The following is a 19,862-nucleotide window of genomic DNA, read 5'->3' as shown; positions in this document are numbered from 1 at the left end:
GGACGGTTGTACAGCAGGACGTTCGTCACGGTCACGGATACGTCTTCTCCGTTCCCTGGGCTCACTGCACTCTTTCCATCCCCTCCAATGTAGAAGTGGGAGATTACTTTCGAATCAGTATTTCCCAGTGCACATGGCACATCCTCACCCACACGCTTACCATCAACGTACGCGGAGCTCTGGTTGCCATTCCTTAACAAAATTACCACGTGGTGTTTCTTCGTTGTCTCCGGATCCCAAGTGCTGCTGTGTTTCTTATGGGTTTCGCCACCGCACAGCAATATCCACTTCTTTTCTCTGTCGTACGACAACTCCATGAGTGTGGTTTTTTTTTCTCCGTCCAGAAGCACACCCAACAACGGAATATTACCCTCCGTCGGCTCACCGTCGATGGAAACCGTCGCCACAAGAGTGAAGTTGTAGTTCGCAAAGTGGTACAGCTGATTATCCCCTTGCTTGCCAACAGGCCACTCCGCTCCTGCGCCACGCCCTTTGAACTTCACGCCAGTTTCTACCTGCTCCACCCCTTCATTATCTAATGTGGCGTTCACCCCGAGGTACTCGTCCCTCCATGTGTTCTCAGAGAAGTTGCCGGACAAAAAGCCAACCAGCCCATCCGTGATCTTAATATCAGCACTGCAGGCAGTGCCAGTTAAGGTATCCCTCCCAACACTCTCAGAGGTGCACAGCTGGGAGACACGTTCGTCCGCTTTCTTCCACGTCGCCAGCACCTTCTTAACTCGCTGCAACTGCGCAGTCAGACGCACAGAGACCATACCGGATGATGTTTCCTCAACGCCCTTCTTCTTCTCGTACAGTGCAATCAATTCATCCTTCTTACCTTCCACACTTTTGTACAACAGGGAGCTGGCGGTGACATCCTCCTCTTCCTTCTCGGATACCGGCCCAATATCAACAATGTGCGTATTGTCCGTCAGCCAAAGATGGAGTACGCCCTTTCCATTGCCGTCCTTACTCGAATACACCGGCAGAGTGACAAGCATCACGTCCCTGTCATCGCCAATCTTCGCTGTGATGAACCCGCTCCCAACGAGTTCAACCTTTACACCCTTTTTGTTGCCCCACACGCGCGAGAGTGTCCCGAGTGCCTCCGTCCACGACTCCCCCTTGTCACCGGACTCGTACACCCTGCGGCGGCCATCATCACACGCAGTCATCATCATGAGTTTGTCCTTCTCCCACTCCACGACGGAGGGATCACCGCAGCCATCGGCAGACATCCCTTCCGACAGCTTCCAACTCGCAATATCCTTCACGGAGTGAATGATTAGCGAAACGGTCGTTGTCTTTCCATCCTCTGCAGCGCCATTCAACTTCTTTGTGCCTTCCAGCGGGAACACAAGCGTACCGTCCTCCAACTGAACACCCGATCCACCGCTGCCAACCAGCCGCATCAAAGGTTCATTTTGTTTGACTTTATAACTCCACGGGAGACCGTAAGTGTCACTCCAATAAATTCTTTTTTTACTGTCAACAGTACTGACGTTCCCTTTCACCAGCATGAGTCCCCAGCCACCTGCCTGATCATCGGCGGTAAGTGTCCAGCTGTAACTTCCAGCAAGCATGTAAATATCACTTCCCTCCACAACTGTTGTTGGCCGGCTCACATGTACTGTCGTCTGGCTTCGGGAACCACCTTCCTCAGCAGCGTTTTGGGAGGGGCAATTGCCACCCTCAAAAGTGCATTCCTCCAGTACTTGTGTCTTCAGTTTATTTTTACCCAACTCCTCTTTTGGGTTTTCGCCAGTCAACTCCAAAACCTCCGAGGCAATCCCAGTAAAACTGCCTTCACCAGTATCTTTTTTTCCCGTGCAGAGCGCCTCGGCAACGGCAAACACATCACCATTCACTTTCAAAAGACTGGGAACACGGAGCGAACTCACTGTTTCTTCAACCTTCACATCTCTCCAATCAAAATATGTCTTTGGTGGAGGTATCTGTACTGGCGACTTCTCCTTACTGGATGCACTCCCTGTGCCGCAGCAAATCATCACGAAGAAGAGGAGCAGCACCGCGGAATAGAAGAGATGCCGGGACATTTTGGACCTCTGCGGCTCACTTTCTCTCCCTTCCCTCCTCCTGCCGCTCGATCCGGTCACGCGGCGACGGTTGTGTGTGCGGGGTGCCTTCACTGCAGCAACACGTGAGAGCATATAAATACGTGTGTGTGGGCGGTGTGTGTGCTGTTGGTCCTTTCAGTGCCTTCGAATTTCACAGTGGCGATTAGCGCTTGTTTTCCTTCTTCGTGTGTGATTGAAAAAGAAATAGAAAGAAAACTCCCCAAGAAAAGAGGATAAAACAGTGAGCACCGCCACCCATCCACAGTGAGTGGCATCATCATCCGTACCGCAGCCACTCCAAACAACAACAACTCACGCACACAGACACACGGAACAGGAGATGGAAGAACAGTGCACCGGGAACACACAGCGACGGTCACCACCAGAAGAAGCAGCAGGAGCCACAGCGGGTGCGTTGCTATTCGTCACGCGTCAGCAGACACTGAACAACGTCCACACACAAAGCAACCAGCGGGACGCAAAAGGGCACAGCCGCACATCACAGCACTCATGCGCTGCCGCCAGTCATTTGGCTGCTGTCTCCTCCAATGCACACGCACATCATTCCACACAGCCGGAGAATCCCTCGTCGACAAAACCACGACGGGAGAGACACGTCGGCAGGTACAGCTGTTCGAAGAGAGTCGATATACACTCGTCCCAGGCATCCTCAACGCCACACCATTCAATTGTTGCACGCCGCCAAAATAACATCCGTATCACGTCGCCGGCACGCATTGCGGGCTCACGTTCTCCTAACTCGCAAGAGCCGCCACAGCCAAAATCTTCTGGGTGCGTGCGTTCTCAGTGCTCACGCCACTCCACAGCGTGAGCGGCATGGCGATTGCCTGTGTGTGTGTTTGCCAAAGTCTACACTTGCAGAGCAGCCGTGCGATACGAGAGAGTCTGAAGAAAGCAACAGCAGAGAGAGGCAGATGGCACACACGCAAATTACTCATATCATCACACACACACACGCAGCCGCGGAATGGGTGCACTCAACCACAAAATCAAAAAGGAAAACAAAACAAAAAGCCGAAGCGTGGGACGACCAGCGCACAAACTCTCATTACTCCCGTAAAGCAAAACACACACACAGAGGGAGAGAGAGAGAGGTCGCCCACTCAATGCAATAAAAACAAAACAGAAACAGTTACGGTGCTCCGCCCATGCAGCCAGGCAGGACGGCAGCGGTGCGTGTCGTGCAAAAGAGAGCACCAACGGGCCTGCATGGGTGTGCATGCATATATACAATGGGCACATTATTGTGTGTGCCTCGTGGGGTGAGGTGAGGGCGAGAGTCCATGCAAGGGGACACACACAGAGAGAGAGAAGGACGAGTGTGTGTGCGGGCGGTGCACGGCTCTCTCTCCCTCACTCTCACGCGGCCACCACCACAGCCGCAGCAGCAGCACACGCAACAACAAGAAGAAGCAAAAGAGGGGAGGCGGTGTGGGAGACCGCGGTGCTGCTGTCATTGTCGGCAATCTTTTTCTTATCTCCACTTTGGCTTTTTTTTGTCTGTGCAGTATCGGAAGGTTGAGCATTCTCCACAGTAGTCTTTTCAGTGGATGTTTCCTTCTGAAGTGGGGAAGAGCCTTCATTTGAAGATGTCGTTGCTGCTTGTTCTTGACCGCCAGTCGATACACCTTCCGCAGTGTCTGAAGTGGATACAGGATCCTCGTTATTTCGTCCTTGTTTTGTGCGTGAATCCGTGGATGCACTCGTCTTCTCGCCGCCATTCTTCTCTTTTTCTGGATTCGTTTTTTGATGATCGGTTTTGGGTTTCGGCAGAGGGGCGTTTGATAATTCCAGCGAGGCTTTTCCTTTTTCTTGTAATTCTTCATTTGGATCTTCTGGTGACATAACTGTTTGAAGAGTGTCTGGATCCCCGTCGTTTTTCATTGCTTCTTCCGAAGAGTGCTGTTCTTTTCCGCTCAATGTAGAAGTGTCGCCAACACCCTGGCCCTTGTTGTATCAGAGCCCCGTGACTGCTTTTCAGCGGCGGGCGTATCCGGTGCCTTTCCGTCGAGCAACTGGGCGTGTTGACTCTCCTTTGTTTCATCACTTTGCAAAAGTTCTTGTTGGGCTTCACTTTGCGAGGTGGATGAAAGACTGACACTGGTCTCCGTGGTAGCACTACGGTCAGGTGAAGAACCACCACCGGAAGCAGGACCACCAGCAGGAGGAGAGTAACCAGCGCCAGGCACAAAACCAGCATGACTGCTGCCAGCACCTTCTTGTCCACCAGAATTTACACCGCCTCGACCATCGCTTCCACCACCTCCTACTCCTGCAGTGATGTCGGGACCAGCAACTCCACCAACTAAAATGGAATTTTTACCATTATTTTCCTTGGAAGGGACACCTTCAGAATCTCCGGCCTGTATGACAAGAATAGGCAAAACTGAACGCAAAGAGAGCGTCGGCGCGTTTTTATCACATCCACTCGCCAAATACGATGCTTTCTTTCCAAACCCTCCCGGCACCATGCAGCCACCCTGTGCGTTGTTCTCCCCGTCCCTCGCATAAACACCGCCAGCACCGCACCACAGCACGCAGAGGGCACACACCAGCAGCACACGGCCAGTCATCATCATCGCCATCACTCCTGTCACTTGCGTGCGGCCTTCAGCTCAAACTAACAACACGTCAACGCAGAGTGAAAGCAAAGGAAAAGGACCAGCAGCAGCAGCAGCACGCATTTCATGAGAAATATTGAACCAATGAAAGTGCAAAACGCACAAAGCCCTGCATAATTTAACAACAATAAAACACAAAAGTAAACAAGCAGCAATAAAGCAAAGCAGTAAAAATTACAAAAACTGCACCCAAATGGCTCCCGTGCGCATGCACCCATCCTCAACAGTGCGTCCACGCAAACAGTCGTGTGCGTCTCGTGCATATGAGTGTGTCTGGAACGCGCTCAACGTGACGGATGTGGGAAGCAACGCGGAGCGCACAGCAGGGCAGCGGAAGCAAAAAAAGCAAAAAACGATCATCATAATCACTCTTACTTTATACATCGGACCACAGTAGACGTACACATGTCCCCGTGGCTGAGTGCTGGCACGCACAGCCCACGCTCCCTTTCAGCCCACAGCGGTGTACGCCAGCGCGGATACGGCGAGCAGCAGCGGGGCACACACCCACGCAGAGCTGCTGAGGCTGCCGTCGATTTCGCGGAGACGTGACGGTGCGCGGGTGGTCTTCGTAGTTGGCGACTCTGTTGTGGTCGTACTGGTCTTCAATGCAATAGTCTTCGTTTCTTGTCCGTTTTCGGAATGAATTGTCACACTTTGCGCCCTTGACTTAACGGTTTGTAAAGTAGGTCGCTGTAGCAGAACGCCAGGAACTTGTGATCCTGAATGACCAGACACAACTGATGCAACTTGGCTGTTGGACACCTTACTGAACACCGTACTTTGTGTGTTTTCCCTACCGTTCGTAATAACTGGTTCCTCTTCTTTTTTGCTTTGGACCTGTAACCCTGATGCCGTTGTACTAGTGGTGCTCGTTGTAGTAATTGGCGCATCTGCCACTCCTTCTGATCCATTCGGGGATTTACTTCCAACGGTTTCCTTCGCCTGTGTCGGAGCTTGTAACCCCGCCACGGTCACCGTACCTTGTGTTTCTGACTCAGGAAGCTTCCCCTTTGATCCATTTGCGGCACCGACTGTATTACCCACCACCCCCTGCGCATCGGTCGTACTCATTCCCACTGAAGTACCGATCGCCTGACTTAATACTACTGGAATAATGGTTTCCAAACCTGTTAAATCTGACTTATCGGTTGAAACTGCTGCGTTCGACCTAGATAGCTTTAAACCAGGACCCTTATCACCATCTTGTTCCTCTTCCAAAGCGGCTGGCGGACCTTGTATGTTTTGCGTATCCTTCCCAACTTGATCCTTTGGCGCATCTTTCCCCAGTTCTCGGTCCGCTTCTGTTCCCTTCTGCTTAACTTCCGCCCCAACTGGTCCCTTTTCTGGACCAGAGTCCGGAATGAGTTCAGGAAGATCAACTTCACTCGCCATCACGCACACGGACAGGCAGCAGCACAGGGCGAGCACCAACAAGGCGCACAGCAGACGGCACGTCATCATCATCGTGAGTGTGGTCGTTCAGTGGTGTGGAGCTGATCTGCACAGTGAGGGACATGGAGAGCAACAGGGGAGACGAGAGGTGCGGCAGACACACACAGAGGGCACACCACATGAGGAGAGGGCAGCAGCCAGGCATGCACCGTACGCCGCACACCACGCACGACACACACTCCAATCCACGGCAACAGGCACACACACACACAGCCCTGCCGCAACACCAACAAACAGATGGAGGAGGGAGAAGCAAGCAGGAGCGGCACACAAGGCCCCACCGCATGCACACACGGCGAGGAGCGCTCCTCTTTTATTTTAGTTTCTTTTTGGTTGTTGTTGTGGTGCGTGACTCTCATTTCTGGATGGGACGGTGCGTGGCTGTGTGACTTTTCTCCTTTTGCTTTCACTCTGCGTTGACGTGTTGTTAGTTTGTGCTGAAGGCTGCACGCAAGTGACAGGAGTGATGGCGATGATGGTGCCTGGCCGTGTGCTGCTGGTGTGTGCCCTCTGCGTGCTGTGGTGCGGTGCCGGCGGTAGATGTGACGGGGATGAGGTATCTTCCTCTGCTTTGTCTGGGCCTCGAGGGGGTGTTGATGGGCCGCAGGGTTCACTGAAGTCAGTTGCTGGAGTGTCTGAAGACGCGAGGCAATTGTTGTATGCACAAAACGGAAAGAATGAAAACCAAGGAAGAGGTTCAGTTATAGAACCTTCACTAGATGATGTCTATGAGGAAGAGGATGAGGGGGAAGAAACAGAGACACGCGAAACACCACCACCAGCAGGCGGAGGAATAAAAGCATCATCTGTTTCTGCTGGTCCTGGTGTCATTCCTACTTCGGGGTCTTCTTCTCTTTCTGGCGTTGATTCTTCATCCCGCATTAGTGGTGAAACAGGGCCTACAGTCAGTACTTCATCCAATACAGTTGGGAAAGCTTCGAAAGAAGATATGGCACTACAAGAAAAGGAGAGTCAACACACCCAGCTAGGCGACGGAGAGGCAGCAGGAACACACAACAACGGATCGCAACAAAACAGTTCTGCTCCACCACCAACGGGGGGCCAAAATGACAACGACGCCGCCACGTTGAGTGCCGATGGTTTACGCACTTTGGGAGTACAAATAGCGGTAAAAGGGGATTTAGAAGCTTCCCGATCAGAAGAACCATCAGATGGTCCAAGTACAAACTTACCAGAAGGTGGAAGGGCTCCGCCGGAATCATCACAAGCAGCAGCAGCACCGGAACACACGCCTCAGCACAAAGTAATAATGTCAGTAAAAGAGGAGACGGAGAGAATGAACATGAATGCATCCGCAAATTTACCTGGGGCGCCTAAAAGAAGTAACGAGGGTCCTGCATCCACAGCCACCACAATGCAGAGTACATCAACTGGCGGTCAAGAAGGAGCAGCTACGCCGTCTTCAAATGGAATTCCTAAAATTCAGGAGGAAAAACTCACTGGAAACAATACCACTGAGAATGCTCAGCCTTCGGATACTGCAGAGACTGAAATACGCCAAAGTGTAAATACATCTAAGGTTGGCGACAGGGACGGCAGCACCGCGGTCTCCCACACCACCTCCCCTCTTTTGCTTGTTGTTGTTGTTGTTGCGTGTGCGGCTGCTGCGGTGGTGGTGGCCGCGTGAGAGTGGGAGAGAGAGCCGTGCACCGCCCGCACACACACTCGTCCTTCTCTCTGTGTGTGTGTCCCCTTGCATGGACTCTCGCCCTCACCTCACCCCACGAAGCACACACATAATGTGCCCATTGTATATATGCATGCACACCCATGCAGGCCCGTTGGTGCTCTCTTTTGCACGACACGCACCGCTGCCGTCCTGCCTGGCTGCATGGGCGGAGCACCGTAACTGTTCTGTTTTTATTGCATTGAGTGGGCGACCTCTCTCTCTCTCTCCCTGTGTGTGTGTTTTGCTTTACGGGAGCAATGAGAGTTTGTGCGCTGGTCGTCCCACGCTTCGGCTTTTTGTTTTGTTTTTCTTTTTGATTTTGTGGTTGAGTGCACCCATTCCGCGGCTGCGTGTGTGTGTGTGTGATGATATGAGTAATTTGCGTGTGTGCCATCCGCTTCTCTCTGCTGTTGCTTTCTTAGGCTCTTTTGTGCCGCACGGCTGCTCTGCAAGTGTAGACTTTGGCAAACACACACACAGGCAATCGCCATGCCGCTCACGCTGTGGAGTGGCGTGAGCACTGAGAACGCACGCACAATATTTTGTCTGCGGTTGCTCTTGCGAGTTAGGAGAACGTGAGCCCGCAATGCGTGCCGGCGACGTGATACGGATGTTATTTTGGCGGCGTGCAACAATTGAATGGTGTGGCGTTGAGGATGCCTGGGACGAGTGTATATCGACTCTCTTCGAACAGCTGTACCTGCCGACGTGTCTCTCCCGTCGTGGTTTTGTCGACGAGGGATTCTCCGGCTGTTTGGAATGATGTGCAGGAGCGTTAGGGGAGACAGCAGCAATACGACTGGTGGCAGCGCGTGGGTGCTGTGATGTGCGGCTGTGCCCTTTTGCGTCCCGCTGGTTGCTTTGTGTGTGGACGTTGTTCAGTGTCTGCTGACGCGTGACGAATAGCAACGCACCCGCTGTGGCTCCTGCTGCTTCTTCTGGTGGTGACCGTCGCTGTGTGTTCCCGGTGCACTGTTCTTCCATCTCCTGTTCCGTGTGTCTGTGTGCGTGAGTTGTTGTTGTTGGGAGTGGCTGCGGTACGGATGATGATGCCACTCACTGTGGATGGGTGGCGGTGCTCACTGTTTCACCTTTTTCTTGGCATGTTTTCTTGGCATGTTTCTCTATTTCTCAATCACACACGAAGAAGCAAACAAGCGCTAATCGCTACTGTGAAATCCGAAGGCTCTGAAAGGACCAACAGCACACACACCGCCCACACACACGTATTTATATGCTCTCACGTGTTGCTGCAGTGAAGGCACCCCGCACACACAACCGTCGCCGCGTGACCGGATCGAGCGGCAGGAGGAGGGAAGGGAGAGAAAGTGAGCCGCAGAGGTCCAAAATGTCCCGGCATCTCTTCTATTCCGCGGTGCTGCTCCTCTTCTTCGTGATGATTTGCTGCGGCACAGGGAGTGCATCCAGTAAGGAGAAGTCGCCAGTACAGATACCTCCACCAAAGACATATTTTGATTGGAGAGATGTGAAGGTTGAAGAAACAGTGAGTTCGCTCCGTGTTCCCAGTCTTTTGAAAGTGAATGGTGATGTGTTTGCCGTTGCCGAGGCGCTCTGCACGGGAAAAAAAGATACTGGTGAAGGCAGTTTTACTGGGATTGCCTCGGAGGTTTTGGAGTTGACTGGCGAAAACCCAAAAGAGGAGTTGGGTAAAAATAAACTGAAGACACAAGTACTGGAGGAATGCACTTTTGAGGGTGGCAATTGCCCCTCCCAAAACGCTGCTGAGGAAGGTGGTTCCCGAAGCCAGACGACAGTACATGTGAGCCGGCCAACAACAGTTGTGGAGGGAAGTGATATTTACATGCTTGCTGGAAGTTACAGCTGGACACTTACCGCCGATGATCAGGCAGGTGGCTGGGGACTCATGCTGGTGAAAGGGAACGTCAGTACTGTTGACAGTAAAAAAAGAATTTATTGGAGTGACACTTACGGTCTCCCGTGGAGTTATAAAGTCAAACAAAATGAACCTTTGATGCGGCTGGTTGGCAGCGGTGGATCGGGTGTTCAGTTGGAGGACGGTACGCTTGTGTTCCCGCTGGAAGGCACAAAGAAGTTGAATGGCGCTGCAGAGGATGGAAAGACAACGACCGTTTCGCTAATCATTCACTCCGTGAAGGATATTGCGAGTTGGAAGCTGTCGGAAGGGATGTCTGCCGATGGCTGCGGTGTTCCCTCCGTCGTGGAGTGGGAGAAGGACAAACTCATGATGATGACTGCGTGTGATGGTGGCCGCCGCAGGGTGTACGAGTCCGGTGACAAGGGGGAGTCGTGGACGGAGGCACTCGGGACACTCTCGCGCGTGTGGGGCAACAAAAAGCGTGAAAAGGTTGAACTCGTTGGGAGCGGGTTCATCACAGCGACGATTGATAAGAAAAAAGTGATGCTTGTCACTCTGCCGGTGTATTCGAGTAAGGACGGCAATGGAAAGGGCGTACTCCATCTTTGGCTGATGGACAACACGCACATTGTTGATATTGGGCCGGTATCCGAGAAGGATGATGACGAAGTTACCGCCAGCTCCCTGTTGTACAAAAGTGTGGAAGGTAAGAAGGATGAGCTGATTGCACTGTACGAGAAGAAGAAGGGCGTTGAGGAAACATCATCCGGTATGGCCTCTGTGCTTCTGACTGCGCAGCTGGAGAAGGTGAAGGAGGTGCTGGCGACATGGAAGGAAGTGGACGAGCGTGTCTCCCAGCTGTGCACCTCTGAGAGTGTTGGGAGGGATACCTTACCTGGCACTGCCTGCAGTGCTGATATTAAGATCACGGATGGGCTGGTTGGCTTTTTGTCCGGCAACTTCTCTGAGAACACATGGAGGGACGAGTACCTCGGGGTGAACGCCACATTAGATAATGAAGGGGTGGAGCAGGTAGAAACTGGCGTGAAGTTCAAAGGGCGTGGCGCAGGAGCGGAGTGGCCTGTTGGCAGTCAGGGGGAGAATCAGCTGTACCACTTTGCGAACTACAACTTCACTCTTGTGGCGACGGTTTCCATCGACGGTGAGCCGACGGAGGGTAATATTCCGTTGTTGGGTGTGCTTCTGGACGGAGAAAAAAAAACCACACTCATGGAGTTGTCGTACGACAGAGAAAAGAAATGGATATTGCTGTGCGGTGGCGAAACCCATAAGAAACACAGCAGCACTTGGGATCCGGAGACAACGAAGAAACACCACGTGGTAATTTTGTTAAGGAATGGCAACCAGAGCTCCGCGTACGTTGATGGTAAGCGTGTGGGTGAGGATGTGCCATGTGCACTGGGAAATACTGATTCGAAAGAGATATCGCACTTCTACATTGGAGGGGATGGAAAGAGTGCAGTGAGCACAGGGAACGGAGAAGACGTATCCGTGACCGTGACGAACGTCCTGCTGTACAACCGTCCGTTGACTTCCGAAGAGATTACTGCGCTTAACACAAACCAATTATCTATTCCAAAGCTGGAGGATCTAAAAACAGAGGCGAGGGATGCTCCTCCACCAGCTGGAACTGAACCACATACGCTGGGAGCCGTCTCCTCAACTATTCATGGCGGGCATCAGGACACCGAAGAGAAATTGTTGAAGATAAGTAATGATGCGGGTGGTGGTGGTGCATCCAATTCTGCAAAGACCACCATGACGACTCACTCAGTGGGGGGTCAATCTGCAGAGCAGTTGGCGTCGGGAGGATCTCACGATGTAAATAAAAATGTGAACGTCGATTCCTCGTCTAATGGTAACCCGGCGGTGGGGACAGTGGGTGGAGACACGAAGCAGGGAAATGGATCACCGCAAATTCCTGTGGGTATCTCCGACACAGCAGATGCAAATACTCCCACCACTGAGGGCGAGGGGCAATATGGACCCACAGTGAATCCTGAGGCGGGCGTGAGCTCTGGTGAGAATGGGGAGACGGTGAAAGGAACGAATGGACAGGAGGAGGAAGAGATCCATCCACAGGACGGGGAATTAAATGCCACGGCGCTCAGCAGCAGTCTCGGAAATGTGTCGCAGGGGAATAACAGCGATGCCGGCACCGTGCGTGAGAGAAGACTGCTGCCATCGCTTCTTCTGTTGGGACTGTGGGGGTTTGCGGCTCTGTGAGGAGTGACTGGCTGCCGCGTGGGACACTTGCGACCCCCGCTGCCCGACACACACACACACCTGGCAATGAATTTCTCTTCTCAAATAACTCTTATTTACTTTTTTCCCTGTTTGCTTTTTTGTGTGTTTTTATTTTTATTTTTTTGCTTTTTTTAAATGATTTTCTTTTTTTCAAAATTCTTTTATTATTATTATTCTTCTCTTCCCTATTCTCTTTTGCTTTGGGGCAATCACTATTGAATTTCTTTTTCTTTTCTACTCTTCCCTCTTTAATTGTTTGTTGCTGCACTCTTCCTGCGAGGGGTGCCGTGTGTTCCGCCCAACTGCTCCGCTCGCACACCACCGACACGCTCATGACGACGGCCCTGTGCGCCTCGCCTGCTGCACGCATGAGGAGGGGCCGCGACGAACGGCGCGCTGAGGGAGCCGTGACGTGTGGGCGTGCGACGAGGGCCTGTGGGGCGGAGCACACATTTCTTCCCTCTTGTTTTGTTTTCTTGCGGCCAGGGCGGGCAGACACCCGCAGCGCCACACACACAGCCACACCCTGCCGCCGTGTTTTTCTTTTTTTTTTCTTTTCGTGTTCATTTCACGCGCTGGCAGTCCCGTCATCATTTCTCTCCCTCCTGATGATTTTTTTCTTTTGCTGCGCTCACTCCCGATGAAGTGACGCGACTCCCGTCATGTCTGCGTGCTTCTCTCAGTCCCCACACACGAGTGACTGTGCTCTGCGGGCCGCACTCGCACGCCGATGAGAGGGCTGAGGGGAGCAGCAACACGCCGATGACCCCGTGAAATATAAACGATGTGCGGACACATGGAGGGTCGGACGGTTGAAACACACGCAACCATCTTTTTAATTTTCTTTTCGGGCAAAATACATACGGACAGTTTGGTGTGGCCACACGGCAGCCAGGCGATTTTTAAATTTGTGTGGAACAGTAATGGACGATTTCTTTTTTTATTTATAATTATTTTGTGTGATGGGGTTTACATAAGACGAAGGGGATGGTTTTTTGTTTTTTTAATAAATCTTGTGTGGATTGCCGCTGCTTGGGCTGCAGTGCAGTCATGAGTTTGAGCGGTCCTCTTCTTGTTGTTTCCGCCATGCGTCTCTGCTGTACATTTTTGTGCGTCCCTCCACATACTCTGCTCCCTCTTTTCTGCTTCTTTGCTTTGTGTGTCTGCAGGCACACACACACACACACACACACACAAGATGCACATTGCAGTGGATATGAATGCTCCTTTTGCAGTGCATGCTGGCAGTTGCGTGTGGCGGCTGTTGTCTTCTTCCGTGGCCATGAGGAGAAGGGAGGAGAGGGAACGCGCACCCCGAGTCTCTTTTCCCGTGGGTGTGATGCACCGCGTGTGACTGCGTTGAGTTGGGCTCCGTGTCCCGTTGAGGGCGGGATGGCTGGAAATTTTGTTGCCGCGTCATGGACGGATGAGGGTTCGCTTGCGCGTGTGGCTGGTGTGGTGGCCGCGGTGTTTTTGCCATTTCCCTGGGGCTGTGGCGATGAGCTGGGGGAGATGGCGGTGCGTGGCTCTCATTGCTGGATGGGACGGTGCGTGGCTGTGTGAATTGTATTCCCTTTTGCTTTCACTCTGCGTTGACGTGTTGTTGGTTTGAGCTGAAGGCTGCACGCAAGTGACAGGAGTGATGGCGATGATGAGGACTGGCCGTGTGCTGCTGGTGTGTGTCCTCTGCGTGCTGTGGTGCGGTGTATGCGCGGTGGAAGTGTCGAAGGCCGATGTTTCCGAAAATGCCAATGTATTTCACGTTCCAGCAGAGGTGCCACAGCCTGAATCCGCAGACAGAAACACAGGACAACAGGAGTCATTAGAACACGTCAGTCAAGAGCGTCAAAACGCGGGTAAACCGTTGGATCCAAAAATCGGAGCGACTGATGATCAGAAGAGGGATCTGAAAATTGAAAAACCAACAGCCGACGAATTAAGGGGCGAAACAGAAGAAGCACACAAAGATCAAATAGAGGGAGGTGCAGGAAGAGAAGAAAGGGAAGACGTACTTGAGGAACGAAAAGCGCCGCCGGATGGACGAGGTAGCGAAGGAGAGGCACGACAGGCAGGCAATGATTTATCGAAAGTGGGAAGTCACTCATCAGCAACAACGCCATCAGGAGGGGAACGACCAGGAACCAGTGAACCATCACCGCCAGGATCTTCATTACCGGAAGCATCAACACAGGAACCTGGAGCAGCGATACCAGCGTCACTGCAAGAAGCACCAGCAGCGACAATGAAAGAAAATGAAAAAACAGTGGAAAACCCCAGAGCAGAACCAGGAAAAGAAAAGCTGAGCTCTGAGGATGACGTGTCAGAGCAAACGTCTCAAGGAGTCAATGACGGCGTGGAGCCAAGCAATGATTTAACAAATGAGGAAAATGTTTCCGTTGTACTAATCGAACAGAATGGTGAATCGGACGGCAATTCTGAATCAACACAAACACGGCCCTAGCTGCTGGTGATGCCTCTAATATGGACGCAGAAAAGGGCAATGAAATGAGATTGCCGAAGAATAACCCCACAGATAACGGTGCAGTAACAGAAGGTGCAAAACGAGGTGAAAATAAACATGGCAACAACACCGCTCAGATCTGCCGCTATGATAAATGAAACGGCTCCAACTGGCGACAATGACGGAAGCACCGCGGTCTCTCACACCACCTTTCCTCTTTTGCTTCTTCTTGTTGTTGCGTGTGCGGCTGTTGCTGCGGTGGTGGCCGCGTGAGAGTGGGGGAGAGAGCCGTGCACCGCCCGCACACACACTCGTCCTTCTCTCTCTGTGTGTGTGTCCCCTTGCATGGACTCTCGCCCTCACCTCACCCCACGAGGTACACACAATAATGTGCCCATTGTATATATGCATGCACACCCATGCAGGCCCGTTGGTGCTCTCTTTTGCACGACACGCACCGCTGCCGTCCTGCCTGGCTGCATGGGCGGAGCACCGTAACTGTTTCTGTTTTGTTTTTATTGCTTTGAGTGGGCGACCTCTCTCTCTCCCTCTGTGTGTGTGTTTTGCTTTACGGGAGCAATGAGAGTGTGTGTGCGCTGGTCGTCCCACGCTTCAGCCTTTTCATTTCTGTTTTTGATGCTCTGCTTGTGTTGTGGTTGAGTGCACCCATTCCACCGGCTGCGTGTTTGTGATGATATGGGTAATTTGCGTGTGTGCTATCCGCTTCTCTCTTCGTCGTTTCCTTTCTTCAGACTCTCTCGTGGCGCACAGCTGCTCTGCAATTATAGGCGCTGCCAAATACACAAGCACATGCACACACATACAAGCCCTGTTGCACACTTTTTGGAGCGGTGTGAAGGCACGCACTCAAGCACATGATTCTGGCTGCGGTTGCTTCTGCGAGAAGAGCTTGAGTTCGCGATTTGCCTCGTCGACGTTTTGCGGGCGTGATGTTGGCGGTGTGCAGTCAGTGAGTGGTGTGGCATTTCGGGTGCCTGGGGCAATTGCGGATTGATTCGCATCCAACAGCTGTACCTGCCGATGTGTCTCTGCCGCTGTGTATCCGTTGACGGGGGATTTTCCGGCGTGCGGAGTGATGTGCAGGAGCGTTGGAGAAGACAACAGTAATACGACTGGCGGCAGCGCATGAGTGCTTTGATGTGCGGCTGTGCTTTTTTGCATCCCATTGGTTGTGTTTTTTGTGTGGACGTTGTTCAGTGTCTGCTGACGCGTGAGGAATAACGACGCACCCGCCGTGACTCCTGCTGCTGGTGGTGACCGTCGCTGTGTGTTCCCGGTGCACTGTTCTTCCATCTCCTGTTCCGTGTGTCTGTGTGCGTGAGTTGTTGTTGTTGGGAGTGGCTGCGGTACGGATGATGATGCCACTCACTGTGGATGAATGAGGGTGTTCGCTGTGTCACCTCTTTTCTTGGCATATTTCTCTCTATTTCTCAATCACACACGAAGAAAACAAACAAGCGCTAATCGCTACTGTGAAATCCGAAGGCACTGAAAGGACCAACAGCACACACACCGCCCACACACACATATTTATATGCTCTCACGTGTTGCTGCAGTGAAGGCACCCCGCACACACAACCGTCGCCGCGTGACCGGATCCAGCGGAAGGAGGAGGGAAGGAAGAGAGAGTGAGCCGCAGAGGTCCAAAATGTCCCGGCATCTCTTCTATTCCGCGGTGCTGCTCCTCTTCCTCGTGATGATTTGCTGCGGCACAGGGAGTGCATCCAGTAAGGAGAAGTCGCCAGTACAGATACCTCCACCAAAGACATATTTTGATTGGAGAGATGTGAAGGTTGAAGAAACAGTGAGTTCGCTCCGTGTTCCCAGTCTTGTTGAAATGAACGGGAAAGTGTTTGCCTTTGCCGAGGCGCTCTGCACGGGAAAAAAAGATACTGGTGAAGGCAGTTTTACTGGGATTGCCTCGGAGGTTTTGGAGTTGACTGGCGAAAACCCAAAAGAGGAGTTGGGTAAAAATAAACTGAAGACACAAGTACTGGAGGAATGCACTTTTGAGGGTGGCAATTGCCCCTCCCAAAACGCTGCTGAGGAAGGTGGTTCCCGAAGCCAGACGACAGTACATGTGAGCCGGCCAACAACAGTTGTGGAGGGAAGTGATATTTACATGCTTGCTGGAAGTTACAGCTGGACACTTACCGCCGATGATCAGGCAGGTGGCTGGGGACTCATGCTGGTGAAAGGGAACGTCAGTACTGTTGACAGTAAAAAAAGAATTTATTGGAGTGACACTTACGGTCTCCCGTGGAGTTATAAAGTCAAACAAAATGAACCTTTGATGCGGCTGGTTGGCAGCGGTGGATCGGGTGTTCAGTTGGAGGACGGTACGCTTGTGTTCCCGCTGGAAGGCACAAAGAAGTTGAATGGCGCTGCAGAGGATGGAAAGACAACGACCGTTTCGCTAATCATTCACTCCGTGAAGGATATTGCGAGTTGGAAGCTGTCGGAAGGGATGTCTGCCGATGGCTGCGGTGTTCCCTCCGTCGTGGAGTGGGAGAAGGACAAACTCATGATGATGACTGCGTGTGATGGTGGCCGCCGCAGGGTGTACGAGTCCGGTGACAAGGGGGAGTCGTGGACGGAGGCACTCGGGACACTCTCGCGCGTGTGGGGCAACAAAAAGCGTGAAAAGGTTGAACTCGTTGGGAGCGGGTTCATCACAGCGACGATTGATAAGAAAAAAGTGATGCTTGTCACTCTGCCGGTGTATTCGAGTAAGGACGGCAATGGAAAGGGCGTACTCCATCTTTGGCTGATGGACAACACGCACATTGTTGATATTGGGCCGGTATCCGAGAAGGATGATGACGAAGTTACCGCCAGCTCCCTGTTGTACAAAAGTGTGGAAGGTAAGAAGGATGAGCTGATTGCACTGTACGAGAAGAAGAAGGGCGTTGAGGAAACATCATCCGGTATGGCCTCTGTGCTTCTGACTGCGCAGCTGGAGAAGGTGAAGGAGGTGCTGGCGACATGGAAGGAAGTGGACGAGCGTGTCTCCCAGCTGTGCACCTCTGAGAGTGTTGGGAGGGATACCTTACCTGGCACTGCCTGCAGTGCTGATATTAAGATCACGGATGGGCTGGTTGGCTTTTTGTCCGGCAACTTCTCTGAGAACACATGGAGGGACGAGTACCTCGGGGTGAACGCCACATTAGATAATGAAGGGGTGGAGCAGGTAGAAACTGGCGTGAAGTTCAAAGGGCGTGGCGCAGGAGCGGAGTGGCCTGTTGGCAGTCAGGGGGAGAATCAGCTGTACCACTTTGCGAACTACAACTTCACTCTTGTGGCGACGGTTTCCATCGACGGTGAGCCGACGGAGGGTAATATTCCGTTGTTGGGTGTGCTTCTGGACGGAGAAAAAAAAACCACACTCATGGAGTTGTCGTACGACAGAGAAAAGAAATGGATATTGCTGTGCGGTGGCGAAACCCATAAGAAACACAGCAGCACTTGGGATCCGGAGACAACGAAGAAACACCACGTGGTAATTTTGTTAAGGAATGGCAACCAGAGCTCCGCGTACGTTGATGGTAAGCGTGTGGGTGAGGATGTGCCATGTGCACTGGGAAATACTGATTCGAAAGTAATCTCCCACTTCTACATTGGAGGGGATGGAAAGAGTGCAGTGAGCCCAGGGAACGGAGAAGACGTATCCGTGACCGTGACGAACGTCCTGCTGTACAACCGTCCGTTGACTTCCGAAGAGATTACTGCGCTTAACACAAACCAATTATCTATTCCAAAGCTGGAGGATCTAAAAATAGAGGCGAGGGATGCTCCTCCACCAGCTGGAACTGAACCACATACGCTGGGAGCCGTCTCCTCAACTATTCATGGCGGGCATCAGGACACCGAAGAGAAATTGTTGAAGATAAGTAATGATGCGGGTGGTGGTGGTGCATCCAATTCTGCAAAGACCACCATGACGACTCACTCAGTGGGGGGTCAATCTGCAGAGCAGTTGGCGTCGGGAGGATCTCACGATGTAAATAAAAATGTGAACGTCGATTCCTCGTCTAATGGTAACCCGGCGGTGGGGACAGTGGGTGGAGACACGAAGCAGGGAAATGGATCACCGCAAATTCCTGTGGGTATCTCCGACACAGCAGATGCAAATACTCCCACCACTGAGGGCGAGGGGCAATATGGACCCACAGTGAATCCTGAGGCGGGCGTGAGCTCTGGTGAGAATGGGGAGACGGTGAAAGGAACGAATGGACAGGAGGAGGAAGAGATCCATCCACAGGACGGGGAATTAAATGCCACGGCGCTCAGCAGCAGTCTCGGAAATGTGTCGCAGGGGAATAACAGCGATGCCGGCACTGTGCGTGGAAGCGGACTGCTGCCATCGCTTCTTCTGTTGGGACTGTGGGGGTTTGCGGCTCTGTGAGGAGTGACTGGCTGCCGCGTGGGACAATTGCGGCCTCCCCTGCCCCGACACACACACACACCTGGCAATGAATTTCTCTTCTCAAATAACTCTTATTTACTTTTTTCCCTGTTTGCTTTTTTGTGTGTTTTTATTTTTATTTTTTTGCTTTTTTTAAATGATTTTCTTTTTTTCAAAATTCTTTTATTATTATTATTCTTCTCTTCCCTATTCTCTTTTGCTTTGGGGCAATCACTATTGAATTTCTTTTTCTTTTCTACTCTTCCCTCTTTAATTGTTTGTTGCTGCACTCTTCCTGCGAGGGGTGCCGTGTGTTCCGCCCAACTGCTCCGCTCGCACACCACCGACACGCTCATGACGACGGCCCTGTGCGCCTCGCCTGCTGCACGCATGAGGAGGGGTCGCGACGAACGGCGCGCTGAGGGAGCCGTGACGTGTGGGCGTGCGACGAGGGCCTGTGGGGCGGAGCACACATTTCTTCCCTCTTGTTTTGTTTTCTTGCGGCCAGGGCGGGCAGACACCCGCAGCACCACACACACAGCCACACCCTGCCGCCGTGTTTTTCTTTTCGTTCTGCTTTTTTTTCTGTGGACGGGGTGTGCCGCTGCCACCGTGTGGTGATGGAGGGCGGAGAGCTGTGCCGGACGTATTGCCGACGTATCTCTCTGCATCCTCACTTACCTCTTTACTTAATGGCTGTCTACTTCATACCGTCATGAGCGATGTGTTTCCCCCTCTTGCTTTTTTTTTGTTGCCCACGCGCGGTGCCGGCCCTGTGGCTGTGCGTCCCACGGACTGCATGAAACGAGGATTGGAAGAACAGGCCGGATGCCGCGTGAAATGTTGGGGATGTTGTGTGGGCTGGTGGAACATTAAAGTCCTTTATTGACTTCTTTTTACAGGTGATATTTATACACAAACACACGGTCATATTGTACTGCTCGGCACATGAAATAAACGTCTTTCCGAATCATGGATTTA

At 52.3% G+C, this 19,862-nt stretch overlaps 5 protein-coding genes and 2 pseudogenes across 5 annotated transcripts, besides 9 other annotated features; 4 read left to right on the top strand and 3 right to left on the bottom strand.

Annotated features, from left to right (window-relative positions):
* On the bottom strand, positions 1-2,174 carry Tc00.1047053510197.229 (trans-sialidase, putative; the record flags this gene model as incomplete). The annotated part of the gene is made up of 1 exon (XM_813803.1): positions 1-2,174. A coding segment is annotated over one exon (2,174 nt), but the record flags the coding sequence as incomplete, so codon positions are not given.
* Positions 1-14,409: a sequence feature (areas not merged during assembly with more than two copies in the genome that could not be assigned to a particular haplotype).
* Tc00.1047053510197.220 lies at positions 3,461-4,687 on the bottom strand (annotated as a pseudogene).
* Tc00.1047053510197.210 (mucin TcMUCII, putative) lies at positions 5,174-6,190 on the bottom strand (the record flags this gene model as incomplete). Its single annotated transcript, XM_813802.1, has 1 exon — positions 5,174-6,190. One exon carries the CDS (start codon positions 6,188-6,190, stop codon positions 5,174-5,176), a length of 1,017 nt encoding a protein of 338 aa, XP_818895.1.
* Tc00.1047053510197.190 (mucin-associated surface protein (MASP), putative) lies at positions 6,645-7,826 on the top strand (the record flags this gene model as incomplete). Its single annotated transcript, XM_813801.1, has 1 exon — positions 6,645-7,826. The coding sequence occupies one exon, from the start codon at positions 6,645-6,647 to the stop codon at positions 7,824-7,826; it is 1,182 nt and encodes a 393-aa protein (XP_818894.1).
* On the top strand, positions 9,103-11,973 carry Tc00.1047053510197.180 (trans-sialidase, putative; the record flags this gene model as incomplete). The annotated part of the gene is made up of 1 exon (XM_813800.1): positions 9,103-11,973. One exon carries the CDS (start codon positions 9,103-9,105, stop codon positions 11,971-11,973), a length of 2,871 nt encoding a protein of 956 aa, XP_818893.1.
* Positions 12,062-12,191: a sequence feature (A-rich).
* Positions 12,930-12,951: a sequence feature (AT_rich).
* Positions 13,165-13,190: a microsatellite.
* Tc00.1047053510197.160 lies at positions 13,637-14,728 on the top strand (annotated as a pseudogene).
* Positions 14,410-15,377: a sequence feature (heterozygous, non-Esmeraldo-like haplotype).
* Positions 15,378-18,185: a sequence feature (areas not merged during assembly with more than two copies in the genome that could not be assigned to a particular haplotype).
* On the top strand, positions 16,011-18,881 carry Tc00.1047053510197.130 (trans-sialidase, putative; the record flags this gene model as incomplete). Its single annotated transcript, XM_813799.1, has 1 exon — positions 16,011-18,881. One exon carries the CDS (start codon positions 16,011-16,013, stop codon positions 18,879-18,881), a length of 2,871 nt encoding a protein of 956 aa, XP_818892.1.
* Positions 18,186-18,550: a sequence feature (haploid, non-Esmeraldo-like haplotype).
* Positions 18,551-19,862: part of a sequence feature (areas merged during assembly that could not be assigned to a particular haplotype. This can correspond to areas where the two haplotypes were merged or to regions with more than two copies in the genome that were merged during assembly.) that runs on past the window's edge.
* Positions 18,971-19,100: a sequence feature (A-rich).

Source organism: Trypanosoma cruzi, genomic scaffold (genome assembly GCF_000209065.1).
Source record: "Trypanosoma cruzi strain CL Brener 1047053516667 genomic scaffold, whole genome shotgun sequence".
NCBI lineage: Eukaryota > Euglenozoa > Kinetoplastea > Trypanosomatida > Trypanosomatidae > Trypanosoma > Trypanosoma cruzi.
This window is presented reverse-complemented; position numbering and strand designations above follow the sequence as displayed.